This window comes from Meleagris gallopavo, chromosome 6 (genome assembly GCF_000146605.3).
Source record: "Meleagris gallopavo isolate NT-WF06-2002-E0010 breed Aviagen turkey brand Nicholas breeding stock chromosome 6, Turkey_5.1, whole genome shotgun sequence".
Lineage (NCBI taxonomy): Eukaryota > Metazoa > Chordata > Aves > Galliformes > Phasianidae > Meleagris > Meleagris gallopavo.
Window position 1 is genome coordinate 48,454,552 of NC_015016.2, and position 17,008 is coordinate 48,471,559.

A 17,008-nucleotide genomic window follows, 5' to 3' on the forward strand; every position below is an offset into this window, starting at 1 on the left:
AAGAAATGTTTGTGGAGATGCCTCCTGAGAAATCTACTTGCAGGATGCCTAGAGGTTTTTTTTGGGAACCAAATGTGAAATTAAGGAATGTGATATGCATCCCTGGTCTCATTGTAGAAGCTGTTGCTCAATTCCCAGCTGTGCCCAAAAGCTGGCATCAAGGCCTGGTGGGAGCCCTGGCTGCAGCAGGGCTGTGAGCTTTGGTCACTGCTTGCTTGTGGTTGAGGTGACTTCTTGGAGGGGTCTCGATGCTTGTGGTGATACCTTAAGAGCATAGTGCTGCTGCCATGTAGGGAGCCACTGTTCTCTACAGCAGCCCAATATAATTTTTAAAATGGATTGGGCCTCAGTTACTTGAGGAGGAGTTGTTGATAATGAGGTTGACTCTCATTCAGTGTCTGAGTATAGTTACAGCTCTAAGTACCCATATCAGGAAGCTGGGAAATGCAGGTCTCTTGCCTGAGGATATTTCCTACTGCTGAGAGATTGATCTGCAATCAGTTTTCTGTTCTTTACTGCTCTTAGTAGAAGTATAGGAACCTCAGTAAGTTTGTTTTGTGGGTGTGGGGGAGATATGTGCCTCTTACGGTGAGCATTAGGCAGCTTTGGAAAGAAGGTTCTTACTGAAGCTTGCATATGGTTTGGCTGCTTATTGAAGTCATGGGAAATTGAATCCAAATTCTCAGTTTGTGTCAAAGGATTATTTTTAGGAGAGAGGACTTATTGTGGAAGTGTTTCTAACTTGTTCTGAGGTACAGGCTCGGAATAATGTTTTTTGTTTGTTTTTTTTTTTTTTCAAATGAAGCTAGCTATTTCCAAGGTTTGATAGAAAATTTAAGTTTGATTTCCTCTTTCTTTAAGCTGCTACTAAGAGTTCAGAGTGATGATTTAATCTTTGAAGTATTTGTTCTACCTTAATACAATACTGGCATTACTCTGTGCTGAGCTTAACAGATGTTGCATGTTTAAACTGCAATAAAAACACAAATCAAACTTGAGACATGGGGTGTTGCTTATTAGGCTAACGCTGATCTAACCTAAAAAGACTCCTTACTCTCCAATTCTTAAAACAGCTGGCACTGTGCTGCATCCTCGTGTATCTTGCCTGTTCCTAGGTCATGGGGTGTTTCTGCTGATCTGGTTTGAATATTGTAATTGCAACCAGCTGTTGGGAGGGATGACTGACTAGGCTCTGTTTGCCTGGATTTGCCTCCTTCCTTTTCAAGGAACATTTTTCTTGCAGGAATATCTCAGTCATTCCTGAGTTGTCTTCCAGATAATCTACATCCAGTACTCTAGTCTGTGCTGATCATTTTTGACCCATGCATTTTGAAGTGATTTTGTTGTTGTTAACTGAACTGAAGCTACTGGACAAGAAATGAAGTAACTGGATGAAACCATGATATTTTAATAATAAATAAGACTAAATTTATTGATGGTCCTTAGGGAAATGAAATGTATTCACTCTGGTTTTTTTATCCTTGCTTTTCTGTTTTTTCCCCAGAATGCTGAACTTTTGTCACCTCTAAGGCATATGGAACAACAGATTTGTGAGTCACTTTGCAGAGAATTTGAGAAACTGGACAATACTGAAATTTACTTTAGGACTGTTGAGTCACAGTCAATTTTCACTTTAGAATGAAATAAAGAAATTACAGCTAATGTTTCTGGTATGATACTTTAAACTAAGCTTAAAGTACGTAATAACATAATAATAGGTCTTAGTTTAAAAAAGAAATTCGTTCAGAGGATCATAGGTTTCCATTATTATTGTTCAGTAAGCAATTGGTAAATTTTTGCCTTTTGGGAGGTATTCCAGTCAAAGCATACTAATTGTAGTTCTTGATATCATACCCATAGCTCGTGTATTTCAATGAAATCACTTGTGTTCCTCCAAATTTGTTGAATTCTAGAGGAATGAATGGGAAAACAACAAAATCAGGTGACGTGTAAGTTGTTATTGATGCTCTCTATGTGAAACAGTCCTCAGTGCTCATCATAGAAGTGAGAGGGTAATAAACTCAATGTTACCATCCTGCAAATCTTTACATAATTTTCCCTTAAAGTGAACAGAAGCAAAGGAATTGGAGTTCAGTTTTGATGCCATAGCATTATGAAGGCTATAAAACTACTAACAATAAGAAACTGTTTTGTAATTGAAGGAAGACACCACTATCCCATCTTATTAACTAGAATCTAGTATGCTAACTGTACCAATTATCTTAAAACACAGAGCTGTGTGTAACCAGTCTCCTTCACACAAATGCCTGCAGCAAATGAAAGTTCTCCTGTTAAGGACAACTGCATTTTCACAAAGCCTGCATTCAGCCTTATGTATAGCACTGCAGAAAATGCCAGCTGAATTCGTGCCTGTGATGACGTGACTTAGTGTAATGTTTCTCCTTCCCTGGTCTGCTCTCATTGTGATTGCATTTATGAGACTCTAGAGGGATCAAAATGGACAGCGTAACTTCTTGACCCCTTTTAGTCAGTTTCCCTTGAAAATAAGGCCAACTTATCATATGATCTATTCTTCCTTAATTTTTGGGTTGCTGGCCAGTGTCAGGTACCTTCTGGCAGGAGTAGATGCCTTGGATCTGATTGTTCACTATGTTTGCTGAATATTTGCTGCTAGCTAAAGAGAAATCTGTATCAGTGCTCCTTTAAAAGAAAAGATCCAATGTGAGCTGGACATCCATTGCTTTGTTTAAGCTGGTACACAGAAGGCCATGTTTGCACATCTATAGAATGCTTTGGTTAGTTGTTTTGGAGCACATTTTTCTGTAAGAATTAATTTCCAAAAAGAATCTGAGAATTTAGATGACAAAGACACTTGCAGTAGAGAGACCAGAAATTACTACTTTGGTTTTTTTCACTGTCACATGTTTGCAAAGATATCTGGCCATAAAACCTTGTTCCTGGAGATGAAAACCTCTCTTTGTACTGGTACCTGATCGTCTTACTTGCTCTTGTGAATCTGGATAGCTGCTCCATGCTTCAAGACTTTATACAAGAGTTAACATGATGCAAACACACTTAGCTTCCTTGTTCGGGTCCCTCTACAGGAACACTCTCCTGTTTGTTCCTGTGCTGGGTGGAGCTGCATGCCATGTTTAAATCCAGTGGGCACTCAGTATTTCTTCAACAGAGGACCTGCTGTGCAAGGTGTGCAGCTCTGGGAGAGTTAGCATTACTACAGGTAGCCGCTAGTCATTCGAAAGAGATACATTTTACTCATCCAGCTACAAGTTCCTTTTGCTATCCAGAGTGATCTTAGGTTGTTTTTCTCCCTACTCTTCATCCTTTCGAATAGATTTCTGCAGCTGGACTGTTGTGGCTGATGCTAACATGAATTCTAGATGGTTCTCCTTCAGTTCCTCTGATGTAATCTAAGCACACCCTAACCTGGCTCTACATCAATGATCCTGGCTCCAGCTGGAAGCCTGCCATGAGACGGAGCACAGAACTGGGGTGAGCACTTATCTGCATGCAGGTAATGAGCAGCTGTAGGGGTTTGCAGAACTTACTTCAGCTGAGCAGCCACTGAGACACATCTGTTTGTGCATTTCTGTGCTCATACATGTTGTGAAGGACAGTTTCTAGGAGCTTATCTGCAGCATAGGTGAGGAGAGATCCACAGCGTGGTGCTTAGACAGCTCTCACCCTTCAAATGAAGATATGGGAGTACACTGTCGAGCCAGTTAAGCTTTCACTTCTCTTATGACTTGTTAGACTACGCAAAGCACTGTTTAAAAATAAACTCTGGTATATCACATCAGCTTTATTGCTGGGGTGGGGATTGCCAGTGGGTGTGGTAAAAAGCTGAGCTGTATGGACGGATTACACAGCTCTTGACAACACCCTACTTGTCCCTGTGAGCTCCTCCGCTGTGTCATAACGTGGGCTTCTACTGCAGGGTCAGCCTGTTCTGTTTGTCTTCGGAACTCAAAACAATTTTTTATTGTCAAGGTGGAAAAAAATAAATCACACTACAACAAAATATGAAAGTGTACTTTCAGCTATGAACAAAACTCGTATCTTTATGAACACAAAAAATGGCTACATGAATTAAGGATAGGAACATTTGCTTTGCATGAAACATCTTGCATACTTTACTGTTAAAATTTAAATTTATGTTCCTCTTTGCTTTAAAAGGCAGACTGGAAAAGGTAGAGGTATGTGGCAGTAACATCACTTGTGAGGTCTGTATTCTCTCAAGTGGTGTATTTGCTCTGGGACGTCTCTCTGGATTGAATGTCACTTGCACAGAATCTTGCTCAGTTTGTAGCTTATTTCTTGGGCTTTTGTACTCTCCCTTCAGCAGGCCTGAATTTGCCAGTCTTCTCTTTGTTGGATTGTGAAGAACTTGAAAGCAAACTGACCTCACCGAGCCTCCTCCCACTACAAAGTGGGACGGAGTATTGGTGACAAGCTTATCTTTCAGATTTGAAATGGAGTAGCATGAAGTTTAGCTGTCTTTGATTTCTACTGGGATGCTGTTCACTGATGGTTATTGATGACTTGATGACTGGTTCGGTCAGGTTTTTCTTAATTCTGAGTTTTTCTTTCACTTTGTATCTTACTCTTCTTTGAAAAGATGTTATCAGGGCTTCTGAAAATGATTGCCTGCCAGAAGATCTTAGAAGAACATTCAGTGGCAAGAAGCACTAACTTCACTAACTTGACTGCTTCTAAGGATCTTCCTGTTTTGAAAGCAGTTTGTCAGCTGGACAAAGAACAAGTGGCAGCGAATTGTATGCTGGAATCCTACTAGCTGAATCGGAGCTTCTCATAGAATAGGAATATTCCTATTGATCAGTCTGCCTAAAGATTATAAGTTAATTTACAACAAGTGTTACAGTGAAACGTGACTCATATATTAGAGCAAATGGTGGTATTGATTTTGCAGAGACACATCTGACAGCGGTCCTGCTGAATTCGTTTGAATTTCCTGCACTATTGACGTTCTTGTGGAAGAATACTCTGCTTTGTTGCTCAGTAGAATTAGTGTGGCCATACCTGTGTATGCTGGTGCCTCAGTATTTGTGCATCCAGGAGTATTTATTGCATTGTAAACTTGTCAAAATTAGCTCTTGTCAGTTGCTGATTCAGAGGAATGCTTCTATGTATTATTTGTATGAAATACATGTTACAAAGAAAGAAGCACAACTTTTGGTATACGTTCTCTTTAGAGAAAAATGCAAAAGCAAAACGTTATTGAGTAGTTCAAAATGTGGTGTAGTAGGTTGAAAATGTACCCAGCTTGGAGTTATTTTCATGTTCTTATGCTCCCTCTTGACTACAAAGAAAGCAGTGGTTCTTCTTAAGCTTCAATGACCAAAACCCAATTTTGTTTTGTTCTTGTGCTCCTTTTTTAAAAAAAAACGGTAACGTAACATTAGTTATGTTTCTCTGCTATGTGTCTGTAATTAGTGCAGCAGCTCACTCGTGCTCATTTCTCTTAGATAACCCTTTTGGAAGAAACAATTTAAGCCATTTAACATTCAGTGCATTTTCAGAGTTCTTTGACAGCGTAATAGGTAGTGTTATTGTTGTGATCCAGAGTTCTTCATGTAGATTTCTTCTGTGTTTATCTTTTTTAATTGCAGGAAGGATTGGTTCAATCTTTAATGACATTTCAGTCAGCATGCTTTTCTATGTAAGTGCCTCACTGCTGACAAAAACGTGTCCTCAGCTAAGGACTTTGGTGTAAGTTTCAAGGAAATTGTTGTTCTTGATGTTCCAATTGTTTGATTTGCACACAGTGGTGATTCACAATGCAGGAGAACGTAATTTTAGTGTGAGGTTGTCAGAAGTAAAGGCATCTTATTACTGAGCTGTATTATTATCTGATAGTTCTGTGTGTAACCTGTGTTGCCATGTGAGTTCTTCCTGAGCTTTCTTGTCAACTATTTGGTTCTGTTGCTGTTGTAGATGTGTTGTGTATTTACATCCTCTGTAACACAGGAGTCATTTTGCATTTTGGACGTTAGAGCTTTTGACCTTAATCTCTGGAGGAAGGGGATTCTGATGAGATTTTAAGCATTCTTGTAAATCTGTGCAGCAGCTTTCCTGCGTTGCGTTTTTAAGACAGAATGTTTTATCTTCCTTTAAACACAAGTACAGTACTGCTATTATTGGGGTAGGTAAGGAGTGAAAGGAAGGTGTGGGATGAGAAGGTTGGGGTTCTGCTAAAAACTATGTGATTCAAAAAAACAAACAAACCACCCAGGATCTAATGGGATTATTTCCTGTATATGTGCACATGCACATTAGAGCATGTGTGGGAATGAACTGTCACAGAGCCCTTCGATACTGCTGAGGTGCAGAGATCTGTGTTTGACCAAGCAGTTGTGGGACTAGAACAGCTATTGTAGTACGTTGGGTAACTGTGTTTGTAGTCTGCAAAGACAAGTTGATTCTTTGCACTCTGCCTAAACTAGATTGTTCTTTCAGCTCCTGATTGACCTGCTGAAACAGGTTATTTTTAGGATTGAAATGACACACTTGCCTGGTTTTCTCTGAAAAAGTGCACAAAACCGATCCTTGTTGATGCAACTGTTGTCCCAGTGCCTGCTATTTAAGCTGGAAATTCCTTCAGATGTCTGTTTTTTTTCCCCTGCAGCTGTCATATCTCATGCTTTCTTGTGTTGACTCACTGTGGTTTCCTTTCTACAATTTTTTCTTAGTAAACTAAGAGGAATTCCTGACAAATGCCATGTCTCTAACAGAAAGCATTACGTACCAAAATGTAAATCTTTTCCCTTAATTGTTGATGGATGCTGTGAACCTGCCTGTGCCCTTTGCAGGTGGTGATGGCTTTCTTGCCACTAAAAAAAAAAGAAAGATGAGCTTGTTATAATTTGTGGAATGATTTCCAGTAAGAAGTGGTTTTCAGTGAAGGTAACAGAACTGAAACGAATATCTCTAAATCTGAGATATGCAGGGATTTGAAATGAATGCATTTTAAACACTGCATGTGGGAGGGAGAAAACTAACGAAGCAATGTTTTTTCTTCTAGGTTTTCATTTTATACCAGTGAATTTTCTGTAATCCAAAGATGGCAGCAAATAAGCCCAAAGGGCAGAATTCGCTGGCTTTACATAAAGTCATCATGGTGGGAAGTGGTGGTGTAGGAAAATCTGCTTTAACACTACAGTTTATGTATGATGAGGTAAGAAGGTACCCTATAAAATATCCTGTGTGATGTCTACTGTGTAGTGTTGTTACTTGAGCATTAATTGGTACAGTTATTTTCTGGAAAGGCCTACATGTATATGATGTACAAATGTCAACTGTTAAATTGAGCACGAATATTTTTGCACTGACACAGGCTGTCCAGAGTGTGGACACCTCATCCCTGGAAGTGTTCAAGGCCAGGTTCAATGGGGCCATGGGCAGCTTAGTTTACTGGGAGGTGTCCCTGCCCTCAGCATGGGGATTGGAACTGGATGGGGTTTAAGGTGCCTTCCAGCCCAAACTGTTCTGTGATTCTGAAATTCTGAGTTTTCTCCTTTAGAGACACCTGTAAATATGTAAATATGCCTTTCTATCCTCCCCCCTCCCTTCAGATTTTTAGGCAATTAGTGGTTGTAGAACTTACTCTTTCACAGTATATTTTCACATTGGCTACTAGACCTGTTAAAGCTTCAGTATTGAAACTCAAACTCAAATACTTCGCTTCAATAAGTTGCTTGATGCTTGAAGTGACCAATTTTTTTTTTCCTTTATTTATGTTGCTGTTGAAGAAGAAGAAAAAATCTTTTCTCATTTCCCTACTTTTTTTTTGTCAGTGAAAGTCATTCTTTTTGACTAGGAAATGGAAGTTACGCCTTCAGTGTCCCTTAAAAATTGATACTAAATGTACTCAGTCAGAAATGTCTGATACTTTAATGAAATGCAGCCAGATGCTGTGCTTAACCAAAAGTAGACACTTGGTGCATGGCCACTGATGTTTTTCAGTTCCTTCTAAAATTTCCTTGTAATGGCTGAAAAAAGTAAAACCCTGTAAGTTGTTTGGGTTGACAAGGAGCCTGCTTTCAGCTATGTTGAATAACTTGAGTATCTTATGTAGTCTAAATACATGGGCTTATTTATTATTGTAACCATATGAAATGTTTGTTATATCCATAAAGAAAATAGATGCATTTGCCTTGTACTGACCTGGTTTTCAAACAGTAAAATTTTTGGTTCTAGTTTGTAGAAGATTATGAGCCCACCAAAGCTGACAGCTACAGGAAAAAGGTGGTTCTGGATGGGGAAGAAGTCCAAATTGATATATTGGACACAGCAGGGCAGGAGGACTATGCTGCAATTAGAGACAACTACTTCCGAAGTGGAGAAGGCTTTCTCTGCGTTTTCTCTATTACAGAGCTGGAGTCATTTGCAGCTACTGCAGATTTCAGGTAGGTTACAAGGCAAGTTATTGCAATTATAGTGAGGTTCTTATAATTGGGTTTTTTTTTTTTTTTTTGCACTATCATTGGTAGTCCAGAATAGATGACTGTAGTCACGTTACTTTGAAGAGATGCCTAACAAACTTTATTATCTTTGTACCACTTCAGATATCTTTGCTGCTCTGCTTCTGAATACTGAACAGATGATTGCAACAGAGCAGATGCCTTTTGTAAATCAGTGCTGCTTTACACTTACACTACAGTGCAAAGAATCATGTTTGTGAATAGGCAGCCTCTCCAGTGCTGAGTACTGATGGACAGCCATCTCCCTAATCCTGCTGACTACACTTTTTGTTCCAAACCAGGATGCCACTGGTTTCTTGGCCACCTGGGCACACTGCTTGTTCATATTCAGCCAGCTGTCAACTAACATGCTTGAATCCTTTTGGCCCATGTGGCTTTTGCCAGCCACTCTGCTCCAAGTCTGTAGTGATGCATGGGATTACTGTTACTGAAATGCTGGACTTGGCACTTGGTCTTTTTGATCTCATACGATAGGCTTCAGCTCATCCAGCCACCTCTGTGGGCTCTTCCAGCTCTCAGGAAGATTGACTCTTCCTCCCATCTTGATGTCATCTGCAAACTTACTGTGGGTACACTCGATCCCCTTGTCCAGATTGTCAGTAAAGATATTAAACAAGGCTGGCTCCAGTACTGACTGCTTTGGAACATCACTCATGGCTGGTCACCAGTTGGATTTAGCTCCATTCACCACCACTCTCTGGGCCTGGCCCTCCAACCAGTTTTATTTAGCCAGCAAAGAGTGTACCTGTCCAAACTGTGGCTGCTAGCTTCTGCAGGAGGGTACAGTGAGAGGCAGAGTCAAAGGCCTTAATAAAATCTTTGTAGATCACATCCACAGCCTCTCTCCCTTGTCAGCTAGGTATGGATGAAGATTTACTAGGCTAGTTGTTTTTTTTATTATTTTTCAAGTGTTTTTCAAGCATGCAAAGTATTAAGACCCTTGTAATGGTAGGAGATTTAGACATCATCATATTATGTGTATTTAAATTTGCTTGAGAGCCTATTTAAAACACTCATCCCTCCACGTATCTACAGAGAAAAATATCTCATTGCTATATAATATATACAGTAAATAAAGTCACCACTCCTCCAAAATTTCAGCAGTTCAAAGTTAAGCAGAATTGAAGGGAGATGATATAAAAGGAAATGATCTGCATCTCGTTGAAATAAGCATTCTTAGAGATGTTATCATAGCTCAGGTTAATTAGTACTAAGTATAGAATACATTTAAAATCTTCTCTAAGGGTGGAGGAGGAGTTATGGAGGGGGGAGAAAGAAAGCTTGTCCCCTTCTGGTGTATGTTTTTTTTTTTCTTAATTTATTTTTCTCAGTATGTAAGTGCATGTATTTGTATCTTTAAAGAGAGAGAGAGGAGCCCAGGCTGATTAACAGGCTTATGCTACTTATGGCAGTCCTGGAGGGCTGGTTAGTATGGTTGAGCTCTGTAGTGCCAAATGGCTTCTTCAGAGGCCCTCTGCCATCTTCTGTGAATCTAGAAGAAAAGTCCTGTTTTTTAAGCCAAGGTGAGTGTTGACAATATGTATGCTGAAACAGGAAAGAAATGGAAGAAAAAAAGCCCTTTGATGCAGAGATTAAAACACTGCCCAGTACAATTCTTAAAGTGCCTTTCAAGTTGTTTTTGAAACTACTGAAGCCTAAGTGCTAAAATAGGCCTCATAACAACTGTATTCTTTCTGCTCTGTGTAAAAATACCTTGTATCTACTGGAAGGTTCAGTTAAAATACCTTTGGCATTGTTGAGCAGCCTGAGATAATACCACTTAAGAGACAAGGATGCAAAAGAAAATGACTGAAGAAGAATTTGGACATTTTAGCGTTTCCATAGAAATTTGTTCTCCCTGAATGGCATCAGGGGAGCTGTTCACTACCACTTACAGTCTTCGATGGGTTTTCCAGTGGGCTCTGAAATACCATCGTTCTTTTAGGTAATTTTTTTTTCAATAGAAGGCAGATCTGCAAGGACTAAATTTTTAAATATTTGAAAGGTGATTTGATAAAATGTGTTCCTGCTTTGAGTAGAATAGAAGAGGCTCTAGAGAATTTAAGTTTTAGACTTCAATCTGGTGTATCTAGTTTTTTATCTAAAAGTCTTATTTTAACAGATTCTGTCATTGTTGTCCTGAATTCTCATATTTCCACTCATCCTAATCCACTGGCTATTCAAACTACTAAATATCTGCAAGCACAGTTGTGACACTTGCTCTATTTAGCAGGGAGGGAAGGAATGTTATTTTAATTACATCTGAGAGATGAATGTGGTGTTACAAGCTGCCTCCAATGCATATCTGTTAGGTTTAAAAAAAAAAAAAAAGAGAAGCTAACTCAACAAAACTAAATGCTACAAAAAGGAAAACATCTTACACCAACAAGAGGATTCTGATGTATGCCCAATCAAAGGATAGTGACAGGATCAGTTGAATCTTTCCAGTTTCTTTCTGTTCTACATAAAATCTGCTAATAGGCTTCACCTCAGCCAGAAAAGGGAATGTGGTTCTTTGTGCTTCTTGTTGATCTTTCAGAAACTGTTCCACGATGGAGGGCTAAATTTCACTAACTTTGTACAACTTTCTGAGGCGAAAGAGAGAATGCTCGTCTTCCAGGAGCAGCGTTCTTCAGATGGATGTACCAAAGCATTTGTAGTACTTGGTTCTGTTTATAAATTTAAACTCTTCATTGTAGTGGTTCAAACAGGATCTTTCCTTAAAAATCTGATGCATGTGCAACTTGTTATCCTTACACTGGCTTATAACTGAATTAAGATCTCTGTAGGGGCTGAATATAAGTGACTTCAGAAAGATTCCTGAAAGGATGAGATTTTTCTCTTGTTAAGCTTACTACCTAATTAGTTAATTTCATCAGTGGCACAAAAAAAAAAAAGTCAAATGTAAGAATGTAGTCTGGGTATATTAAAAATTATGATTGCTAATAGCAGCATAAAGGCAGTGAGAACTACTGTCAAGTAATACCTTTAGTAAAAGGAGAACTTTATTAGTTTAAATTCTCACCTGTTCTACTTTGTTTAATTTGTTACTGATTCATCTTCCTTCCTTCCTGGAAGACTAATAGTCTGTCTTGGTCTGCTATGTAAGCTTCATAAAAAGAGTGAGTATAAAAGGAATAGGATGGAAGAATGTTTAAGTCCGCATTCTTATTTTTGTGTTCTAAGAACAGTACTCCATAAAATACTCCATAAAATAATTTCTTTTTGCTTTTCTGTTTTTCTCTAGGGAGCAGATCTTAAGAGTAAAAGAAGATGAGAATGTTCCTTTTTTGCTAGTAGGTAACAAATCAGATTTGGAAGATAAAAGGCAAGTTTCTATAGAAGAAGCAAAAAACAGAGCTGACCAGTGGAATGTTAACTATGTGGAAACTTCTGCAAAAACACGAGCCAACGTTGACAAGGTAATAACTTGCCTCATAACTCACCTAATAATGAAAAGAATCTCTGTCAGTTTTTACTTTACATTTGTCTTCTATGGGTCATAGCTTACAAGTTCAAGTTATTTTAGCCTCTTTTTTGGGGGGTGTGGATCTTAAAACAAATGCTTTTCTACTATAGCTTGTGATGACTGCATGACTAAGTTGCTTAATATAAAACAGTGAGAATGCATTAGGCACAGCAAGGTATCGCATCCTAAACTGTGATGAGTTAAGTCATTAGACAAGACCTTTTATTGTTAAAAAGTTATTGAGGCACTTGTGTTAGCCTTGCCTTATTGTGTTTTCTGTAACTGGAAGATAAAACTGCTTCTAGACAGTGAGAATGCTGTCTGAGGAATAAAATGGCTTAGAAAACTAAGGGAGGGATTGGAATCCTGTCTACCCTCGTCTAACCACATGCCTGTGTGTTGTTTCGATGAAGAATGGACTTACTCTTACGTTCTAAATGACCCAAAAGTGCCTCCAGAGTTTTTTGGGATAAAGCCTGGATCAGAAGGTCATAAGCAAGCACAAAGATGATAAATTACTGATTAGTTCTAAGTATTTCACTTGCATCTTGAGAAGGCAGGACTTCTTGAAACATAGCATTTCGAATAACTGTCAGCCTTGTAGACTAAAAAAGTAATAGACATCTGGCAAAAGTAAGAAGCTCAGTTTAAAGTGCAGATTTTTTTCTTTCAGATCTCTTGATAGACTTGGTGACCCAGAAATTTTCTAATGTAAATGCTTACATATGAGTAGTTGAAGCATAACAGCAGTATTAGGAGTACTGTTTTGCAATAACTTAAACTTTACTGTTGTCATCTGTCTTGTCATTGTGAACAAACGGATTGTTCAGTGCTAAAGTAAAAATGTCATGCTGTTCTGCAGGGAACATTAAGTCAATTAAATGCAGAGCAGTTCAGTTGCTTTCAGTTTTGGTGCATAACTGCAGTTAACATCCACCTATTTCAGTCTTGCAGAAATTCTGAGGTCGTCCAAATCTGTTTCATCATCTTTTAGCAGCAGGGGGGCAAAAGTAAATATAAATCTATGCAAATAACTTTTGCATTCACATGACAGGCTACTAAAGAGCTCAAGGCTTCTTTTTGGAACAGGTGGCATTATGGATCCAGATTGATATGTATTACATAGAGTTCTGATTTGACGATCCATGAATTAGTCATAGAATGGCTTGGGTTGGAAGGGACCTCAAAGATCATGTGGTTCCCATCCCCGTCCTACAGGCAGGTTTGCCTGTAAAATTAATCGGGCACTAGGTCAGGCTGCCCATCCAAACTGGCTTTGAACACCTCCAGGATTGGGCATCTGCAACTTCTCTGGGCAACCTTTTCCAGCACCCTCTGTGTAAAACATTTCTCCCTGATATATAATCTAAATCTTCCTTCTTTTGGTTTGAAACCATTCCTCCTTGTCCTACCACTGTCTATGCATGTAAAAAGTTGGTTGCCCTCCTGTTTATAAGCTCTCTAAGTATTGAAAGGCCACAGTGAATTCTCCCCTAATCCTTCTCTAGGCTGAATAAGCCCAGCTTCTTTAACCTTTCTTCCTTAGAGAGATTCATGGCCTCCCTCTGGACCTGTTTCAAAATGTCCACATCTTACTTGAGCTGTGGGCCCCAGACCTGGATGTGGTACTCAAGATGGGGTCTCACGAGGGCAGAGTAGGAAAGCACCCTCACCCTGCTGGCCACTCCTCTTTTGATGCAGCCCAGGAGATACCACTGGCCTTTTGGGCTGCAAGCACACACTGCTGACTCCTGTTAAGTTTTTTATCTACTAGAACCCTTGAGTCCTCCTCAGCAGGGCTGCTCCCAAGGAGGCTTTGTTGGCCCTAGTAAATACCAGGTATTAGTTACTTGTTTTCTTAAAGCATCTGAAGTTACGGGGTTAATTATATGAACTTAAGTTAGTATTCTATAAAAAATTGTGCTTTTCTAAATTCCAGAAGGGTGGGTTTGGGCTTTCACTCACTTTGGTAACAACAGTAAGCAAACGAGCATTTTCTCACACTAGGTTACGTATCCCAGATGCTGTGATACAGTGCCAGAGCTTAAGCAAGCTGACAGTTGCAGCATACCATTAAAACAGATTTAAGTAAAAGCAAGCAATTTCAACATGTAGTATCCTAAAGGCAGTTGTATTTTTTGATGGAAACGCATAGTTGCATTGATTTTTCTCATATCCTCTGTAATGAAAGTTTATGCTTTTTCTGCAGACAATATGAGATTAGTGTAATTGCAGATAAAAATACCTGCTGTGGTCTGTAGAAGAGTTTTTCAGTCCTTGCCCTGTCTGTGCTGCATAGAAATGGATCAAGCCCCCTGACAGATCAGGAGGGAAGTCTTCCTGATGGAGAAGTTTTAGAACTGTTCAAATGATCTGCTATGATAACAAAGATGAAATAGTTCTTTTCTGTAGCTCTCTCTAAGGCAAGATTGTCTTAATGAATGAAGTAATTTAAGGCTCCCTGTCACAGGCCTTAGCTTACAGTCTTTCCTCTCTTAAATGAGTCATTGATACGTCTCCAACTTCTGTTTCCTACTAAGCTACTTGATAATAATGAAGTTTCTGCATACTTTGAGATACCTAATCTAAAAATAGCTTATGTAGTTGCATGGTTGATAAAGGGAATGCTAATTTGTTTTTTCTGCACTTTTTGTTTAGATTTGCATCGTGGGGCATAGTGACTGTGAAATGTGTAGTGTGTGCTACTAGAACTAATTGTAGCAGTGCTTCAGTCTTTGCAGTTCATCACTGAATATTCTCAAAATACAAACAGATTTCCCTGAGTCTCCTCAGCAAGATGTAGATAGAAAATGGGGAAAAAAAAATAAAACCCCAGATAGCGACATGAATCTTGCTTTAATTCTTCTGACAAGATTCATAAGCAAACAGCAGAAGCTAGTTGAACTACAGGTACCATGAAAGAAGCAGATATGCATCGCATGGACTTGGCCTTGAAAACCAGTGAGAGATTTGTTGGATTAGTCTTTGTTTGCTCAGACTGATAATGTATAACTGATTATATTCTAACCACCAGAAGCAGATGTCATCAGTGATAACCTGAAGTAACTCAGAGGTCTGACAGTGTTTTGGCATTTACGTTCTTCCATCTTTTCCAGGTGTTTTTTGATTTGATGAGAGAAATTAGAGCCAGAAAAATGGAAGACAGCAAAGAGAAGAATGGAAAGAAGAAAAGAAAAAGCCTAGCTAAGAGGATCAGAGAAAGATGTTGCATTTTATAATCAAAACCCCGAATTCCTTTCCTACTTTGACCATACTAATAAAAAACCATAATTTATAAGCATGCCATTGAAGGCTCAAGTGACTGAAATTACTCTAACATGTTGGAAATTGTAATGTACCACTAAAAGCATGAATTGGAGCTGCACTGAAAGTCAAATTCACTGAAAAAGATTGATATGGCTTCAAGAGAAGCAAACCATTTCATGATCGCCTACCTTCTCACATTTCTTCTGAATGTAGTGTTTCATGGGGAGTCTTTTCTTTATTAGTAAACAGGGGGAAATATTACTTTGTGGTTTCTTGTAAAGCATACTTTTTTATCATTGATAATTGTCACTTTGTCTTGTTTTTCGTTGCCTTGAAAATTCCAGTTGTGAACGTGATACCTAACAAAGAGGTTGTTTTGCCATGGAGTTATGCAAATCAGGAAAGAATAATGTATATGCCAACAGTTATGCTGAGGAAAATTCTACGTGGTTCCGCGTTACCTGATTAACCTAGAAGAGTGATGTAATCTTTTACATTGAAACATTTGAATATGCCTTAATTTTAAAACCTAAAATAGCAGGTTGCTTAGTCAAGGGTGTATTTTCAGCTTGTTGCATGGAGACTCTCCCTGTGCATCAGTGCGAGCCTGCCCTCTCTGCAGAGTGCAGTTCCATGAATGATCTCGCTAACTAGCTGTCTGCTAGCGGTGTCTGTTCTTCAAACGTGTGCCATACTATGGTTTTGTGAATAATACAGAGCATATTCAGTCATCTGTAGCTTGGTGAACTATATGGTATCTTATAGCTAAAAGGTCAGAATACGTGTAAGATGGAAGTCAAAAGCCTGTGGCACATCCGAGCCTGGAATGGTTGCTTAAAACTTAACGTACTGATACCTTGAAGCTTCCCTTTGCAAGTAGATGTTTGTCTAGATGTTCCTTGGGTTTTAACTCCCTGGAGTAGGGTGGAGTGGAGCTGATTCAGTAGCGCTACTGTATTTTGAGTTAAGATGTTGTCCGGGAAATTCCGTGTCATCGGTTAATTTCTTTTGTGTTCCCGACACTCAGCTGCAGGAACACAGTGTGTTATGCTGAAGCTCACTGCAGGTTTTGTACTGTTTAGTCTACTTTGTGTTGATTTTAAAATGGGGAACACTGTAGCTACTTTTTCTAGTTAATGTTGATATTAAACAATCAAAGATGCTTTTGCAATACAGAAACATTTACCGTGGACATCCAAAATCCCCAAACAAAATGTACTGCCTCAGTTGCTTCAGAATAGCAGGAATACTTGCACATGATGAGTGTGCTGCATCTTAACTAAAAATATACCAGAACGTTTGAGGGTTTTGGACTCCTCTGGGGTAAGATGGACTGGATCAATTCCACAAACTGTTACACTTTTTATACATGTGTAAGCCTATAACTGACAATTTAAAATGTGCTCAAGCAAACTAGGTAACAAATATTTAACTTTCATGCTAACAGACATTTTAGGGACTCAAGTCTTAGAAGTTATATTTGTCACGTTAAATATTTATCAGTAGGAATTTTGTATGTGTGTTAGTAGACTGCCAAGTGCAGAATTAAAGTTACTCATGTAACTATGGCAAATGAGCCAGACATCATCTTCCTGTGTACTCATTTTGGTCTATTTAGCCAGGGAGTCTAACCACTAACATTGTGACTTTGCTTTGGAATCTGTCTGCTGGGAGCTGAGGTGTTATGAAGCCACCAGACATAAGAAACTTGTCTTGGCTGATGCCTTACCCTGTCCTTTTATTTGCTATTTGAGCCATTCAAAGATGAATAAACTTCCACTTTTTTTAAATA

At 38.9% G+C, this 17,008-nt stretch overlaps 1 protein-coding gene across 1 annotated transcript; it reads left to right on the forward strand.

Moving 5' to 3' along the window:
• The first annotated feature begins 1,525 nt into the window (after positions 1–1,525).
• Positions 1,526–17,008, forward strand: RALA (RAS like proto-oncogene A). The gene is made up of 5 exons (XM_003207321.4): positions 1,526–1,550; positions 7,022–7,174; positions 8,197–8,405; positions 11,728–11,902; positions 15,066–17,008. The coding sequence occupies exons 2-5, from the start codon at positions 7,061–7,063 to the stop codon at positions 15,186–15,188; spliced, it is 621 nt and encodes a 206-aa protein (XP_003207369.1). The 5' UTR covers positions 1,526–1,550; positions 7,022–7,060; the 3' UTR covers positions 15,189–17,008.

Bases quoted from the DNA above. Each gene is read 5' to 3' on its own strand.
- RALA (XM_003207321.4), top strand. From the start codon at position 7,061: ATGGCAGCAAATAAGCCCAAAGGGCAGAATTCGCTGGCTTTACATAAA. The intron at 8,406-11,727 runs GTAGGTTACAAG...GTTTTTCTCTAG, and splicing joins GCAGCTACTGCAGATTTCAG to GGAGCAGATCTTAAGAGTAA. The intron at 11,903-15,065 runs GTAATAACTTGC...CATCTTTTCCAG, and splicing joins CACGAGCCAACGTTGACAAG to GTGTTTTTTGATTTGATGAG.